Consider the following 18,037-nt stretch of genomic DNA (forward strand, 5'->3'; position numbering starts at 1 on the left):
GACACTTTCGTAGTACTAGTGGGAATGTGTAATCGATCAGCCACTATAGAAGACGGTTTGGCGGTTCCTTAGGAAACTAAATACCACCTGGTTTTAAGTGCCATAGTTTGATAGGATTTTCTGAAATGCAGAAGGACGTCTCCCTTAATTGAGTTTCTTCTTTTAGAGCTTGATTATTCTTGCAGATAATCTCTTTCAGAGGCATTTAGGAGCCATCCTTCACCATTCTTTGTAAAAGTCTGTTGCTGTTTGGAGAATGGGATTTCCACTTCCAATTCTGCTCCCCAGGCCCCGCCCCCCAGGCTCTTTCCCTAAGGCCCACCCCCGTCAGCCCCGCCCAGCCGACTCCGCTCCAGGCCCTGCCCAAGCACTGGGTGCGTGTCCTATCAGGCGCGTCCCGATAGGCCCCGCCCCACCGACCTCGCCCCCCGCAGGCCCCGCCCCTCCAGCTGTCAGGCCGGTCCGGGCCAACCGCCTCCCTCGGCTCGATATCCTGCAGGCCAGTTGCGGCTCTGCTGGTCGGTGGCCCCGAGGCCCTGCGGCCGCGCCCGGGTGTGCAGGACGCCGACACTCGCCTCGCGCCCGAGCTCCGGCTTGGCTTGCGTCGCGCGGCTCCGGCCGTTTGCTGGCTCCTGGCGGCGCGGCGAATCTGCCGCTGCGAATCGGCGCTTGCGGCGCGGGCCTCGCGAGAGCGGGGGCGCGGGGCTGGCGGGTGGCGCTCGGGTCCCCGCCGGCATGGCGGGCCGCGTGTGCCGCGGCTGCGGCGGCACGGACATCGAGTTGGATGCGGCGCGCGGCGACGCCGTGTGCACCAGCTGCGGCTCCGTGCTCGAGGACAACATCATCGTGTCTGAGGTGCAGTTCGTGGAGAACAGCGGCGGCGGCTCCTCGGCCGTGGGCCAGTTCGTGTCGCTGGACGGTGGGTTCCGGGCGCGGCGCCCCGCGACGCCCCTTGCCCCGCGGGCGGGCGCCAGTAGGTGCAATCCCAAGCTCTGGGTCTGGCGCTCACGGCGCAGGCCGTACAGGTGTCGGGCACCGGCGGACTCCAGGGCAGGTTTGGCGGGAGGAAGAGCGCGCGGCGCCGCGCGGGGAGGCCCCGCAGGGTCGGGGCGGCCTGCTACGTCGAGGGAGGGCTGGCGGTCAGCCTGAGGCGCCGCGGCGGCTGTGGTGGCGACCCTCCCTCCGCAAGAGGCCGAGAACGGCGACGGCCGGGTCTCTGGGAGAAACTGAGGCAGACGCCGAGGCTGCTGGGTCGTACGCGGTTGCTTCTCGGAAGGGGGAGTGGAGGGGGCGCTGGGTGCGGGGGTGCGGGGCTGCCGGGCTGTCACGAGCTTTATAGAACTGGTTGGCTCTTTAAACTGTGCTTGTATAACTTTGATTTTTTAAATTGAATTTACAAGAAGAGGAGAAAGCAAGAGGACTCTGGCTGTGGTCTGGACACAGTGGACACCCCCCACCCCACCCCAAACTAACAACAGTAAAATTGCATGTATTTTACAGTACAGTTCTATGAATTTAATGCCGTCAGAGATTCAGATAACCGCAATGAGTTTAAAGAAAAGTTCCATCAGTTGGAAAATCTAACTTGTGAGATCCTTTTATTGTTTCAGATTCCTCCACTCCTAGCCCAAGCAACTACTGATCTGTTCTCCAGCCATATAGTTTTATCTTTTCAGGAAAGTCAAGGAAGTGGAACCAGACAGTATGTAACCTTTTGGAGTTGGCTACTTTCAGCCAGCCTAATGGCTTTAAATTCATCCAGGTTGTTGCATGTATCAACCGTTCCATCTTTTATATTGCTGAGCAGTGTCCTATGTGGTTTTGTTAGGGTTTTCTAGGGAAGCAGAACGGACAGATAAATAGATATATATTATGTAAACATGAGATCTATTCTAGTTGCTCTAAGGTAAGTCCGAATTCCCTAGGGCAGGCAGCAAGCTGAGAACTCCAAAGGTTTCCAATGAATTCCCCAGGAGGAGGTTGCTGATTGAAGTAGAGATGCAGTCTCTGTTCTTAGTGCTGAAATCATCACTTCTTTTAAAGCCTCAAACTGATTGAATGGATGTCTCTCATTGTTGAAGGCGCGCTCCTCAGTTGACTGTGGATATATCAGCTATAGAGAGTTAAGTTCATGAAATGTCCTCACAGTAGCGGTCAGGCCAGTGCTTGCTTGACCAGATGATTAGACTCCATCACTTGGCCAAGGTAACACGTGAACCTAACCCTAACACCTTGGAACAGATGGTCTGCTGTTCGGCTAGCAACCTACCCAAGGAGATTTGGGATTGTTGCTGGTTTTAGGTGATTATGAGCAGAGCTGTCCTAAATGACTGTGTATAGCTTTCCAGGTTAGCGTAAGTTTCATTTCTCGAGAGTGGCTACCCAGGAGTGGGCTGCTGGGTAATATGGCAGGACCCATACCTGTCATACATTTAGCCCCCCACCCCTGCCAACCTGTACTCTAATTCCTGCCTTTATTTATGTACAGAGCTTGCACATTCTTTGATATTTTCTTGGAAATTACCTTAAGGCTAAATTTAACTTCCTAGATCTGTAACATTCTTGTTTGCTTTGATTACAGCTTAACTTCAGTGTTACACACAAACTGTTTCTGTACTCCTCTGGTTCTCCCCCGTATATGGAGTTCTTGCTATAAATTACATGTCTTTACATTATGAGTCTCAAACCACTGATTTCTCATTACATTTGTGCATTTGTCTTTCTCATCCTGTAGGAAGTGAAAAGTGGAAGCCAAGAATACAGTTGTACTGGCATTTATATTTTACTCTTTTCACTACCCTCACAGATCTTTATTTCTTCACGCAGCTTTGATCTGTTGTCTGTTGTCCTTTCCTTTCAACCTACCGAATTCCCTTTAGCATCTCTCCTAGGCTGATCTAGTGGTGGCGAACTCCCTCAGCTTTTGTTTATCAGGAAATAACTTAATCTTTCCCACATTTTTAAAAAAATATGTTTTTATTGAGTTATCTTCATACATATAGTCCATCCAAAGTATACATCAGTGGCTCACAGTGCCATCACGTAGTTGTGCATTCATCACCATGATCATTTTTAGAACATGTGCATCACTCCAGAAAAAAGCAGTAAAAGGAAAAAACTCATAACATCCCATATCCCTTACCCTTCCCTTTCATTGACCATTAGTATTTGAATCTACCCAATATTTTTGACCCCTTATCCTCCTCTGTTATTTATTTATTTTTGCTTTTACTTATCTGTTTATACCCTGGCTAAAAGCATCAGACAGAAGGTTTTCACAATCACATGTTTATATTGTAAAATCTATATAGTTATACAATCATCTTCAAGAATCAAGGCTACTGGAATACAGTGTAACCGTTTTAGGGACATCCTTCTAGCCCCTCCTATAATACCATAAGCTAAAAAGGGATATCCATATAATGCATAAGAATAACTTCCAGGATAACCTCTTGAATGTGTTTGAAATTTCTCAGCCACTGAAACTTTATTTTGTCTCATTTATCTCTTTGCCCTTTTGGTCAAGCAAGCCTTCTCAATCCCATGATGCTAGGTCCCGGCTCCCACATTTTTTTTTTTTTTTTATTAATTAAAAAAAGAAATTAACAACAAACAAAACATTAAGATATCATTCCATTCTACATATACAATCAGTAATTCTTAATATCATCACATAGTTGCATATTCATCATCTCTTAGAACATTTGCATCGATTTAGAAAAAGAAATAAAACGATAACAGAGAAAAAAAAGATTATACATACCATACCCCTTACCCCTCACTTTCCTTTACCACTAGCATTTCAAACTAAATTTATTTTACCATTTGTTCCCCCTATTATTTACTTTTATTCCATATGTTCTACTCTTCTGTTGATAAAGTAGATATAAGGAGCATCAGACACATGGTTTTCACATTCACAGAGTCTCATTGTGAAAGCTATATCATTGTTCAATCATCATCAAGAAACATGGCTACTGGAACACAGCTCTACATTTTCAGGCAGTTCCCTCCAGCCTCTCCACTACATCTTGAACAACAAGGTGATATCTACTTAATGCGTAAGAATAACCTCCAGGATAACCTCTCGACTCTGGAATCTCTCAGCCATTGACACTTAGTCTCATTTCACTCTTCCCCCTTTGGTCGAGTAGGTTCTCTCAATCCCTTGATGTTAATTCTCAGCTCATTCTAAGGTTTTTCTCAGTCCCTTCATGCTGAGTCTCAGCTCATTCCAGGATCTCTGTCCCATGTTGCCAGGAAGGTCCACACCCCTGGGAGTCATGTCCCACGCAGAGAGGGGGAGGGTGGTGAGACTGCTCGTCGTGCTGGCTGGAGAGAGAGGCCACATCTGCCGGCTCCCACATTTTTGAAAGACAGTTTTGCTTTATAGAATATAGAATTCTCAGTTGGTAATATTTTGCTTTTAGTATTTTATATCATCTCACTATCTTCTTGCCTCAGTGGTTTTTGATGAAAAGTTGGGATTTAGTCTTATTGAGATTCCCTTGTGTGTGACATGTTGCTTCGCTTCCTTTGACTTTCAGAATTCTCTAGCTTTGGCATTCGACAGTTGGATTATAATATGCATGGCGTGGGTCTAGTTGGATTATCCTATTTGGAGTTCATTGATTGTCTTTGATGTGTATATTCGTATCTTCTTAAATTTGGGAAGTTTTCAGCCATTATTTCTTTGAATGTTCTTTGTGCCTTTTTCTCTCTCTCTTTTCCTCCTGGGACTCCCACAATGCATGTATTGGAACACTTGACAGTATCCCACAACTTCCCCAGGCTCTGTTCATTTTCTTCTCCTCTTCAGACTGATTGATTTGAATAGTCTTATCTTCAGGTTCACTGATTCTTTCTTCTGCCAGCTCCAATCTGCTGTTGAACCCCTCTAGGGAATTTTAAATTTCCGGTACTGTGGTCTTCAACTTTGATTCCTTTTCATAATTTCCATCTATCTTTCATCTGTCTCAAATATTCCTTTGTGTTCACCAATTGTTTTCCTGATTTCCTTTAGTTTTGTTGATATTTTCCTTTAGTTCTTTAAGCATTTGTAGTAGAAAAAAGGGAACAAAATAGAGTTGCTGTGGCTGAGATTTAAAATAAATTCAGGAGATCATTCTGGAGATTCCTCTTAGTCGTGTATTAGCCAGATATCACAAACTGCCAAAGTATGCAAAGATACATGCAACAATGTTCCTTAGTACCCCAAGGACATCTGGACAGCATAAAACAAACCACAAGACAAATAACTCAGTTAACTATCCAACCCAAAGGACATTTCAGTATCCCAAATAGCTACCATTCACAACTTGTCTAGTCTTTGTCTTTAAAAACCCTTCCCTGGAAATGCCACGATGGGACATGATTTGTGGTGCTCCCCAAATTGCAGTTCTAAGACCCCAAATAAATGCCTTATGGCCTGGCAGCTTGATTTGTTATTTTGTTAATAATAGGACCATTTGAGAATATATACTTTTTAAAATTGTTAGTAGGGGTAAAATGTGCATATTGCAAAAATCATTTTAATCGGACAATTTTCTTTGTTATTAAGTACATTGACAGTGCTGTGTCACTTTCACCACTATCCATTGTTAAACTGTTTTTATCATCCTAAACCAAAACTCATATTCATTTAGTAATAACTCCCCATTCCCCTTCCCTCCAGGACCACTTTTTGAAGGACTTTGTCTGCAATAACCCTGGTCTGATCCTTCTCATTCATGGTTTGTGATGCTTAAATCTTCTCTTTTGCTGGGCCATTGCTTCCTGTTTCTTTGTATGTTTTATAACCTTTTCTTGAAACCTGGACGTTTTCATGTTTTAATGAGTTCTTGCTGGAATTTATGTTCTAAGGTGTCTGTTCCTTTATCTTGTGTCCTGCTAGTATTACGACAGAGCCTTGAGTAGGAGCTAAGAAAGAAGGAAGAATGAGGTGAAACGGTAACGCCTTTCCCAGCTGTTGCAGATTGACCTGTGTGAGCGCTGTCCTTCAGGGCTTATCCGTACCATGAGTTTAGAGAAAAGTTTAGGGCCAAAGCTCAGGGCCTCCCTGACCCTTTCTATGCAGTAGTCTTTTCTGGGGCAGGTGTGTGTGTCCCCAGGAATCCCCTTGTCTACTTCGTTCTGAATGCCCCCTCTTCTCTAGGAGATGTTTCCTCATGTACTGCAGCCAGCAGTATCCCTTGTCCCAGGCAGCATGCTTTCTCTGCTCCCCACCGTCCTGTAGGAGAGCTCGGTGAGCTGCCTCACTGTACACACAGGGCAGATTCTGGAATGACAAGTCCCTCAGGCCAGTACCAGGCAGGCTGGGCCAGTTAACATGCTCCATGGTGTATACAAGAGCTCCTCTGCTCCCTCTGGAACCAGAACGAGGGGTCTGCCTGGGTATGCAGGCTGGCTGCATGGGGAATGGGGCAGCCAGGGTGCCAGGAAGTCCCACCACTTTTAAGTGGCCTTTTCCTTGATTTGGTGCTCACCCAGTTACCTGTTTTCTGGAGCTCTGAGGAAATTGTTTCTACCAGTTCTTGTATGGTTGAATGGAGCCTCCAGGAGCCTAGCTCCACCATGTTGATGGGGCCAGGGTCACCCTCATTGACCCTTTTGTCCACTTTTTTTTTTAACTTTTTTTTTTTTTGTATAATATAACATATGTACAGAACAAAGAAAGAAAAACGCAATAATTTTCAAAGCACTCTTCAACAAGTAGTTCCAGGACAGATCCCAGAGTTTATCATGGGCTACCATACCATCATCTCAGATTTTTCATTCTAGTTGTTCCAAAACATAGGAGGCTAGAAGGAATAAATATTTTATCATCACATTCAACTTGTTTTTTCTTTTTTGTGAAAAATAACATATATACAAAAAAGCAATAAATTTCAAAGCACAGCAGAACAATTAGTTGCAGAATAGATTTCAGAGTTTGGTATGGGTTACAATTCCACAATTTTAGGTTTTTACTTCTAGCTGCTCTAAGATACTGGAGACTAAAAGAAATATCAATTTAATGATCCAATAATCATATTTGTTTGTTAAATCCTCCCTTCTCTGTATAACTCCACCATCACTTTCAATTTTTCTATCCCACTCTTTAGGGGTATTTGGGCTATGGCCATTTTAACTTTTTCATGTTGGAAAGGACTGTCATTAATATGGGATAGAGAGATGAAACTAGGTGATGCTCTGGAGATGCTGGGCCCTCTAGGCTTCAGGACTTATTTGGTCCAGGGACCCACATGGAGGTTGTAGGTTTCTGGAAAGTTTCCCTAGTGTATGGAACCTTTGTAGAATCTTATATAATGCCCTAGGTGTTCTGTAGGATTGGCTGGAATGGTTTTGGTTGGGGTTTGGTAGCAGTTATGATAGGTAGCAGTCTAACTGAGCCTTGCGTAAGAATGACCTCCAGAGTATTCCTGTCAACTCTATTTGAACTCTCTTAACCACTGATACTTTATTAGTTTATACTTCTTTTCTCCCTTTTGATCAGGATGGCATTGTTGATTCCACGATGCCAGGGCCAGACTTATCCCTGGGATTCATCTCCCATGTCTCCAGGGAGACTTTCACCCCTGGATGTCATATCCCACATAGTGGGGAGGGCAATGATTTCACTTGCAGGGCTGGGCTTAGAGAGAGTGAGGCACATTTGAGCAACAGAAGAGGTCCTCCAGAAGTAACTTTTAGGCATACCTGTAGGTAGGCTAAGCTTCTCTGCTACCTACATAACCTTCACAAGAGTAGGTCTCAAGATCAAGAGCTTGGCCTGTTGATTTGAGTATCCCTAATGTTTGACACAGTATCAGGGGTTTTCCCAGTGATAGTTTAATAGGTCCTTATATTTTCTCCCATCTGTCGAGGGACTTTACCAATACTTTTTGATTATCTGCTTAATATATTCTAGGATATATCCAGGCATTACATTAAGCTATACAGGATTAAAGGCCTTCATTCTTATTCTGGGCTCCCTGTGTTTTGGTTGTTCAAATGAGCTATCCAGACAGGCTGAATTAGATTATGTCCTTTTGCCCACTTTTTGAATGGAATTGTTTGTTTTCTTACTGTTGAATTCTGAGAGTTCTTTTTATATTCTGCTTCAAGTCCTCTCTGGCTATGTGATTTGGAGATCTAAACTGATTTTTTTGCAGGGCAGAAGTTGTAAATTTTGCTGCAGTCCAGTTTACCACTGTTTTTCTTTTACAGATTGTTTTTGGTGCCACATCTAAGAACTCTTTGCCTAGCTTCAGTTCTCAAATACTTCTTTGTATGTTTTCTTCTTAACATCTTACAGTTTTATACTCTACATTTGTATCTGTGAGCCATTTTGATTAATTTTTGTGTAAGGTGTGATATGTAGGTTGAGGTTCTTATATGGATGTCTGCTTGTTCCAACACCACTTGTTGAAAAGACCTCTTTTAGCATTCAGTTGTTTTTGGTCCTTTGGCAAAACTCTATTGACTATAAATGTGTAGGTCTATTTCTAGGCCCTCCGTTCTGCCCCACTGATCAGTGTGTCTATTCCTTTCTTAATCCCACATTGTCTTGCTCTCTGTGGACTTACAGTAAGTATTGAAATCATGTATTGAGAGTCCTCAAACTTTGTTCTTTGTCAAAATTATTTTAGCTATGATGGTTCCTTTCCATTTCTATTTAAATTTTAGAATAAATTTTTCTGTATCTGCAAAAAAAAAATCCTCTTGTGATTTTGGTTGGAATTACATTAAATCCTCTGATAAATTTGGAATTGACATATTTAATGTGTTGGGTTTTCTATTTGTGAACACAGCATGTCTTTCTTTAAGAGTTTCTTTGTAGTCGTATATAATATAGAGGATGTTTTGTGTCTTCCTTTCATTTCCCTCTGCCTTGGAGTAGACACGCTTGTCTGTTTAGATCTTAGGGAAACACTCTGTCTTACCGTTCTTCATGGTGTAGGCTATAGATTTTTTTTTCTGCCACTGATACTTTATTAGTTATACTTCTTTCCCCCATTCTGATCAGATTGGAATTGTTGATCCCACATGCCAGGGCCAGATTCATTCCTGGGAGTTGTCTTCTATGTCACCAGGGAGACTTTCAGTCTTGGATGTCTTGTCCCATGTAGGGGGGCAGGCAGTGATTTCACTTGCTGAGTTGGGCTTAGAGAGAATGAGGCCACATCTGAGCAACAAAAGAGGTCCTCCAGAAGTAACTCGTAGGCATGCCTATAGGTGGGCTAAGCTTCTCCGCTACCTACATAAGCTTCACAAGAGCAAGCCTCAAGATGAAAGGTATGGACTATCAATTTGGGTATCCCTAAAGTTTGACACAGTAGCAGGGCATTTCTGATGGTAAAGTTTAATAGTTCCATATTTTTCCTCCCATCCGTCAAGGAATTTTGCCAATGCTTTTTGGTTATCTGCTTAATATACTCTAAGATGCATCTAGGCATTACATTAAGCTATACAGGATTAAAGGACCTCTTTCTTATCTTTCAACCACCTGCATTCATTGGGCATCATGTAGAATGTCCAAAGTCCACAGTCCATCAACAATCTCAATTTTAGATAATTTCATTGTTACCAATAGAAAGAAAATCATTAAACACACCCTTGCCAAATAGGAAATCTAAACCTCCTCTTAACTCTTGTCCCTCCCCGCATTATTTACCTCTGCTGTTGCTGTGGTAGTACTGATGTTTGCCTTTTGAATATAGCCCATAGCATGTAATAGCAGTTTTCCCTTGTACCCTGGACTTACGCAGTCTTTGTACATGAATCATACCTTTGAAATAGTTCTTGCAAAAACTAATTTATATTTCTAGTGTTAATCAATGGGACACGTAGGTCTATACAACCGCTTTCTATCTTGTTCATCTTCAGTGTGGTAATATTACGTATAGACCCACTAGGGAACCACCTTCACTCCTATCTATTCCCTTATATTGGAGTTCAACCTTAGTAGCTAAGGTTCACCCATTTCTAGCTTCTATGTATCTCTAAGTCCCCCTATATTCTGTAGTATAAGCCTTGGACTGTACCTTTTCCATGATTGTAAAAGTGAAATCGTACAGTATCTGTCCTTTTGTGTCTGGCTAATTTCATTCGGCATTATGTCCTCAAGGCTCATCCATCTTGTCGTGTGCTTCAGGACATCATTTCGTCTTACTGTTGTATAATATTCCTTCGTATGTATATACCACATTTGGTAAACCACTAGTCTGTTGATGGGCATTTGGTTTGTTTCCAATGTAGCTTTTTTTTGTATATGCTCTTTATCAATAAAGTTGAAGAAGTTCTCTATTTGCTGTGTTTTTATCATGAATGGTGTTGGATTTTCTCAAAGGGTTTTTCTGTATCAATTGAGATGATCATGTGATTTTTCTTCTTTAGCCTGTTATGTAGATTTCACTGATGAATTTTCAAATGTTGAACCTGCTTTGGATTGCTAGGTAAGCAGACAGGGTCGTGGTGCATTATTCCTGTATATGTTGCTGAAATTGATTTGCTGTTACTGTGTTTAGTATTTGTTTATGTTCAGATGGGATATTGCCCTGTAGATTTCTTCTCTGTGATGACTTTATCTGACTTTTGTATCAGAGTGATGCTGACCTCATAGAATGAATTGGGAAATGGTCCTTCTTTTTCAGATTTCCGGAACTGATTATATGGAATTGATATTACTTTAAATGTTTGACAGAAGTTACCAATGTAGACATCTGGACCTGGAGTTTTGTTTTTTTTTTTCCAGAAGATTTTTAACTCTTCACTTTCTTTAATAGTTTTGGGTTAAAGTTGTATTTTAGGTTATCCATGAGAGAGTTTGGTAGCTGCGGTGTTTGAGGAATTGTTTGTAGAGTTGTTTGTAGTATTCTCTTGGTATTTCTTTAATGCCTGTAAGGTCTGTTGTGATATATTCTCTTTTTCCTTTCAAATACTAATATTTTGTGTCTTCTTGCTTTGTTTCTCTTTTTTTCCTTTGTCTCTTGCTGGAGGTTTATCAGTATTACCAAGGAATCATCTTTGGGTTTTGTTGATTTTTCTGTTCTGTTTTTCCCTGTCTCTTGCTCATCTTACTTTTATGGCATCCTTCTTTGTGTTCTCCAGGAGTGATTTCCCAGGGATGAAATCACTGGGCTGCAAAGGCTGCATGACACACTTTTGTGGCTTTGTTACGTATTGCAAACTGCCCCCTCATAGAGTTCTCCAAGACTCTGATGCCTATTGAGACAAAAATCAACATGATAACATAATAGTAGCAGACATTGAGGGTGTTCCAGGAGCGCACTGAGCTAAGTGCATCCCATGATCTGATGGCAGTTCATCGCACTCACGCTCAGGTATGACCACTGAAGAGAACTCCATGAGGGCCTTCCATCACGCTCTGTCGGGCTCTTTGTCAGGACACTTGGGCGAACTCCATCAGACTCCGTCAGGCTGGCGGGTGCCAGTTCATCCACGTCCCCACCGAGCCAGGCCTCAAATTGGGTCTCTCCTTAAGGAGTTTCACAACAGCAGCAAAAACTCTTTACTTATAAAATTATTTTGAAGTGCTTGCTTACCCATGTAGGAGAATCACGCTTTCTGGTCTTAGCCTTGGTGCCCCCAGGCTCACAGGTGCCCCACGCCATGCTGATTGAGACAGGGTGACCTTGCCCAGGCTGTGTAAGCAGGTGATTGGGGGAGGGTGCAAAGCTGCCAGTGGTGACCAGCACCTCCAGGTCAGCTTCCTGTAACATCAGTACCAGATGCTTAACAGTGGGCATAGTCTGAAAAGGGCAAATGAAGGGCAAGAATTTCCTAAGTCTGCAGCTTTTGGCCAGAGAGAATGCTTAATTTTTTTACCTTGAGCTTCCTTCTTTCAGGTTCCAGCTTTGCCTGCTCCCTACACTCTTCCCCCCTGCCCCCCAGTTTAGCAGACTGAGGTTTGCTGAATCAGTACTTTTCATACTAGCCAGGCAGCTTTCCAGATTAATCCCCTATATGCAGATTCACAACAGTGGTTTTGTGGCATAAGAGGGAATCTGTGTGGATTTAGAAAGCATGTTTTTAGCCCCTTCTTTGGACTAGCTGGACCCAGTGGGTTCCTGAGGGGACAGACAAGATCACCCATGCTTATCACCTGTGTAACAGGGGATGAGCTGAGGCTACACCAGGGAACTTGAGGACAGTGGGGGTCATTGGTGAAAGTCAGTGCATGATTCGTAGGGTGGATGGACTGTGGGCCAGCTCCAGGAAGAGAGATTTGGGGTGTTGGGGAGAGATGGAGGCCATTGTAGGAGCTGAAGGCAGAGGGACATGTAAGAGAGCCTACGGGTGTGGGGAGGGGTGGGGCAGAAGGGGATCAGCTGGCATTGGAAGCCAGTGGAATGGGTCATTTAACACAAACAATTAAATCTGCTCTGTTATTTAAAATAACATCTCTGGGGTGCATGGGTGGTTCAGTGGTAGAATGCTCGCCTTCCATGTGGGAGACCCAGGTTCAATTCCTGAACCATATACCCCCCCCCCCCCCCAAATCAAAAAAACTCTCTAGTGTGATTCTGTGTTATTGGGAGCCTGTTCTGCCTGCCGTCTGATTATCTAAACATGGAAAGATGGCTGGGATGAAGGCTGGAGGGTGGATGTCAGGGATTTTTATACTTGATCATTGTCCTTTTATAATGCAGTATTATGCGAATTATTTATTAAAAGCTTGTAGCCATTTTTACTAAAACAGTAAGAGCCTCCCCCACCGCCTTTTTCTAAAAGACAAATTGTTTAAGAGGGTTGCTGTGCCAAGATATTAGCTCTGCAGTCCTGGGTAGAGTGAATGTGGGTGATTGTTGTTCTCTGCTGTGAGTTTTCTATATTTTGAAAAACTCAGGTATAAAAATTCTAAAGCTCAAAAAATCACTGCCAACAAAATAAAGCACCCTGACAGGAGGCAGAGGGTGGGGACGGGTGGAACTGAGACATGTTCTCGTTCCCAGGGTCTTGGAGAGGGCCAGGCTGGGCACATAGGGTCACCTGCATCCAGGCAGGGTCTAGCTTAGCTGGGCTGGCCCCACTTGCTAATAATGCGGGTGCAGGAGATAGGTGGGTGCACTTCCTCTGAGAGGACAGGCTCCGGGCACAGCAGAGGAACCCTGGCTGCAGCTGGAAGCAGAATGTGACAGCTGTTCACCTAGGGTTTTGCTGCAAGAGTATGATTAGAAAGTGCACATGGGTGTGGGCTCCTGTCTGTGGCTCCAGGTTGAGGCTGCAACCCTGATGGCAAGGCAGAGGTAGAGGACCGTACCCCTTAGGGATTCTGTGAGTCCCTTGGAATGATGGCCCAGGGGCTTGACTACTTCCCATTATGTGTGCTGACCTGCTTTGCTCTTGCTCCAACAATGCTGGGTGTAATAAAAAAGGCTGCAATTGCAGACCTCCTCTGCCAAGTTTTGACAGATCAGTTTTTTGTGTTTCCAGGTGCTGGCAAAACCCCAACCCTGGGCAGTGGCTTCCATGTGAACCTTGGGAAGGAGTCGAGAGCACAGACCCTACAGAATGGTACGTGCCGCTGCAGCCCTGCTGCCCTGGGGCAGTGTCCAGGGGAGGGATGGGGTTGGTGGGGCTGGGTTGAGGGTGCTAGGAGCACAGTGCATTGCTGTGCCACCCACAGTGCCTCAGCTCTGGCCACCCTTGGTGAGGTCCCCTCCTCAAGCCATCTGGTGCTTCCTGGGTACTGCTGCAAACACTTTGTCTCTACCAGGGCTACTTAGAGGGGGAGCTTTGGACCCCTGCTTGGTCCCCAACTGTTTTTTCCTGATCTGGGTCAAAATAAGTACAAAAATAACAAACATATAAGTTTGACATTGTGGAGGCAGTTTTATTGTGATTTGTAAACGTATCGGTTCCTAACACACTGGAGCAATGAGTGTTCAAATCCCTTCCCTATTTTTAAATTGGGTTGTCTTATTGAGTTGTAAGACTGCTTTATATGTTTTAGATACAAGTTCCTTATAAGATATATGAATTGCAGAAAATTTCTCCCATACCATGGTTACCTTTTCACTGTCTTGACCATTTCCTTTGAAGTACAAAAGGTTTTTTTTTTTGTGGGGGGGGGGAGGGGAGTGCAAGGTTTGGGAGTCGAACCTGGGTCTCCCTCACCACTGAACCACCTGTGCACCCCTGAAGTCAGAAGTTTTTACTTTCACTGATGTATCCAATATATTTTCTTGTATGGATTGTGCTTTTGGTTTCATATATGAGAAACCATTGCCTCCTGTCACAGTTCTGTTTCATCATCTGTATGTCTAGTATGATGCTACCTTTATTCCTGTAGCTTTTGAGAAGTTTTGAAATTGGAAAGTGTACTCTAACTTTGTTCTTTTCAAGATTTTTTAAAACTATTCTGTATAACTTCCTTTACAATATAAATTTTAGGATCAGTTCACAATTTTCTGAAAAAAAATGGCAGCTAGAATTTTTGATAGGGATTGGGTTGACTCTATAGATTGATTTGGGAATGTTGCCATCTTTACAATGTTGGGTCTTCTGATGTGTGGACAGGAAATGTCTTTCCGTTTAGTTAGGTCTTCTTTAATTCCTTTCAACAGTGTTTTGTAGTTTTTAAAGAATAAATTTTACACTTATTTTGTTAAATTTATTCCTCAGTTTTGTTGTTTTTAACACTCTTATAAGTGGAATTGTTTTCTTAATTTCATTTATAGTTGGGCCATTGCTAGGCATAGGAATATGGATGTTTTATAGATCTTATATTTTGTAACCTTGCTGAATTCTAGTTTTTAGTGGATTCCTTAAGATTTTATATATATAAGATCATGTCGTCTGCAAATAGAGATAGTTGTACTTTCCTTTCTAACCTGGGTACCTTTTATTTCATTTTCTTGCCTAATTGCGTTGTCTAGAACTAGTAAGATGTTGAATAGAAGTGGTTGGTGAGAGCAGATATCCTCGTCTTGTTTTTGGTTTTAGGGAGAAAACATTTAATCTCTCATCGTTAAGTATAATGTCATTGTGGGCTCTTTAACATGCCGTTTATCAGGTTGAGGATGTTCCCTTTGATTGCTAGTGTGTTGTGTGTTTTAGTGTGAGGGATGGCACGTTTTGTCAGATGCCTTTTCTGCATCTTTTGAAATGATGGTGTGGTTTTTGTTACTATAATACAGTGTATTATAGTATTATAGTAATTGATTTCTTAAAAAGAATTTTATTTGAGAATATGTGGGTTTACAGAACAATCATGCATGAAATACAGGATTCCCAAATACCATCTGGGCTGGTTTGAAAACCATCCTTTAATCCTAATCGAAGCATGTAGGATCAAGCCCATCATGGATGTGGGGAACTTTGATTGGATTATTTCCATGGAGATGCGACACACCAGTAGTGGGTGGGGCCTCTTGACTACGTTGCTTCCATGGAAGTGTGAGCTGCCCAGTTGTGGGTGGGACCTTTTGATTAGGTTGTTTCTGTGAAGATATGACCCTGCCCATGCAAGGTAGGTCTTAATCAGTTTACCTGGAGTATTAATAAAATAAAGAGACTTGGATAAGTAGAATTTAGTCTACCAAATGCATGAAGAGTTTAGCATTAGGAAATCTGTCAACAATTTATTGCATCAACAAATAAAGAAGACAACTCATAGTTTTGTTTCAAGGGATGCCTAAACATACAGGGGAAGGTAATGATTTTCCTTACCAAGTTGGGCTTAGAGAGAGAGGGAGAGAGAGAGGCCACATCTGAGCAACAAAGAGGCTTCCTGGAAGCAACTCTTAGGCCTCCTTATAGGTAGTCTTAGCTTCTCCTCTACAGAAATAAGTTTTATAAGGGCAAGCCTCAAAATCAAGGGCTTGGCCTATTTTCTTGAGAATCCTGGATGGTTGAGAAGGTACCTGGGGTTTCCCAGATGGGAAATTTTAATAGTTCCATTTTTTTTTTTTCCGAACCTTCAAGGGACTCTACCATTACTTTTTTGGGGAGCGGGTGGGCATGGGTACATGGTCCAGAAATTGAACCTGGGTCTCCTGCATTCTACTGCTGAACCACCTGATTTTTCCAACTTTTTTTTTTAACATGGGCAGGCACCATGAATCAAACCCGGGTCTCCGACATGGCAGCTGAGAACTTTGCCTGCTGAGCCATCGTGGCCGGACCTGACTTTTTTATTTTATTGTTATTTTTTAAATGTATATATGTGTTTTTTTTTTACCGTATATATTTTATATTTCACACACTAAAAAAAAGTTTTAAAAAAAAGTCAGGTGGTTTTCCAAGTACATTTTAACAAGTAGTTATAGAACAGATTTTAAAGTTAGGTATGGGTTACAGTTCCACGATTTTTCATGTTTTCTTCTAGCTGCTCCAAGACATTAGAGACCGATAGAAATATCATATACTGGTTCAGCAGCCACACTCATTTGTTAATTCCTATCTTCTCTATTATACTCCTCCTCCTCTTTAAATAACATACATACATGAAAGCAATAAATTTCAAAGTACATTGCAACAATTAGTTGTAGAACAGATTTCAGGGTTTGGTATAGGTTACAGTTCCACACTTTTAGGTTTTATTTCTAGCTGCTCTGATGTACTGGAGGCTAAAAGAAATATCAGCAAAATGATTCAGCACTCACACTCATTTGTTAAACCCAACCTTCTCTGTATAACTCCACCATTACCTTTGATATTTCTCCAACTCTTTGGTACTATTTGAGCTATGCCCATTCCAGCTTTTTCATATTGAAAGGAGCTGTTAGTAATATGGAGTAGGGGAATGGAATTGATGTTTTGGAAAGGCTGGCTCCTCTGCATTTCAGGACTTATCTGGCCCAGAGACCCATCTGGAGGCATGGAATGTTTATAGAATCTTATATAATGCCCTAGGAATTCTTTAGAATTGGCAGGAATGGTCTAGGTTGGGGGTTGGCAAGTTATGATAGGTAGCAATGTCTAACTGAAGCATGCATAAGAGTGAACTTCAGTGTTGCCTCTCAACTCTATTTGAACTCCTTCAGCCACTAATGCCTTATTTTTTACACTTTTCCCCCTTTTTGTCAGGATGACATTGTTGATCCCATGGTGCCAGGAACCAGTACTTTTAATTATCAGCCCACCATAGTCTGAGATGTATCCTGGTATTACATTAAACTATACAGAATTACAAGACCTCACTCCTGTTCTGGACTTCAGGAGATTGATTTGTTTAAATGAAAGGTTGGTTTAGATTGTGTATTACAGAAAATTTAGGCTCTAAACACAATAAAGCTCTCTGCCTATGGTCTCATATTGTAGGTGAAGCTCTAGAGTACGTACATGATCATCTTTTACCCTTTATTCTGTTTTACCTTAGTCTCAGGCAGATTGGTTCCTGTTTATCTCTAATTGAGTCCTAATCTCTTTTTCGATTACTCTAACTATTATTGTATATAGCTATGCTAACTTTGAGGGCTGTAATATTTCATTTCTGGGTCTCAGATGTCACAAAGTTATTCAGAGTTCCACGGAAATTCCAGCTGATTCACATATAACTCAGTGTCTCAGAATCTAGAAATACATTTACAAAGTAAGACTAAGTGTGACTGTTTTAAGGGCTTAAAATCTAGGCTCCAGTTTTCTTATAGGTATGTTTTGAAAGAGATCTTAGCATACCTCTTCTTTTGTTTCTGACTTATTTTGCATAGCACATTTACCCCAAGGTTTATTCAGTTCTTTGTGTGCCTCATGACGTCCTTCCTTTTGTAAGCTGCCTCATAATCCATCATATAAATATGTCACAATTTGCCATTCTTCTTTTCTGTCATTGGTACCCTTGCCCCCCTCCATCTGTTGGGCATCATGGGTAATATCCAAAATAAGGAAACCATGTCTTACAATATCCTCACTTGGATGTACAGTCAGCAGCACTCTCAAGTTTAGACAGTTTTCATTCGTCCATGGAGACAAAGAACCAACAAATACAGTCTCACCAAATACCAAATCAAAACTTTATCCCTTATCACTTTTCTCTCCCCCACTATTAGTTGTCCCTAGTAGTGCTATGGAACTTTTGATGTTTTCCTGC

The 18,037-nt window shown here is 42.4% G+C and overlaps 1 protein-coding gene across 4 annotated transcripts in view; it reads left to right on the top strand.

Moving 5' to 3' along the window:
• The first annotated feature begins 733 nt into the window (after window positions 1–733).
• The window catches only part of BRF1 (BRF1 general transcription factor IIIB subunit), a 68,097-nt gene continuing 50,793 nt past the window's right edge, over window positions 734–18,037 (top strand). For all 4 annotated transcript variants that reach the window (XM_077128366.1, XM_077128367.1, XM_077128368.1 and 1 more), the window contains exons 1-2: window positions 734–919; window positions 13,438–13,518. In XM_077128366.1, coding sequence (XP_076984481.1) covers window positions 736–919; window positions 13,438–13,518 — 265 coding nt within the window. In that variant the 5' untranslated portion in view covers window positions 734–735. The remainder of the gene's footprint in view (window positions 920–13,437; window positions 13,519–18,037) is intronic.

This window comes from Tamandua tetradactyla, chromosome 14 (assembly GCF_023851605.1).
Source record: "Tamandua tetradactyla isolate mTamTet1 chromosome 14, mTamTet1.pri, whole genome shotgun sequence".
In the NCBI taxonomy this organism is placed as follows: domain Eukaryota; kingdom Metazoa; phylum Chordata; class Mammalia; order Pilosa; family Myrmecophagidae; genus Tamandua; species Tamandua tetradactyla.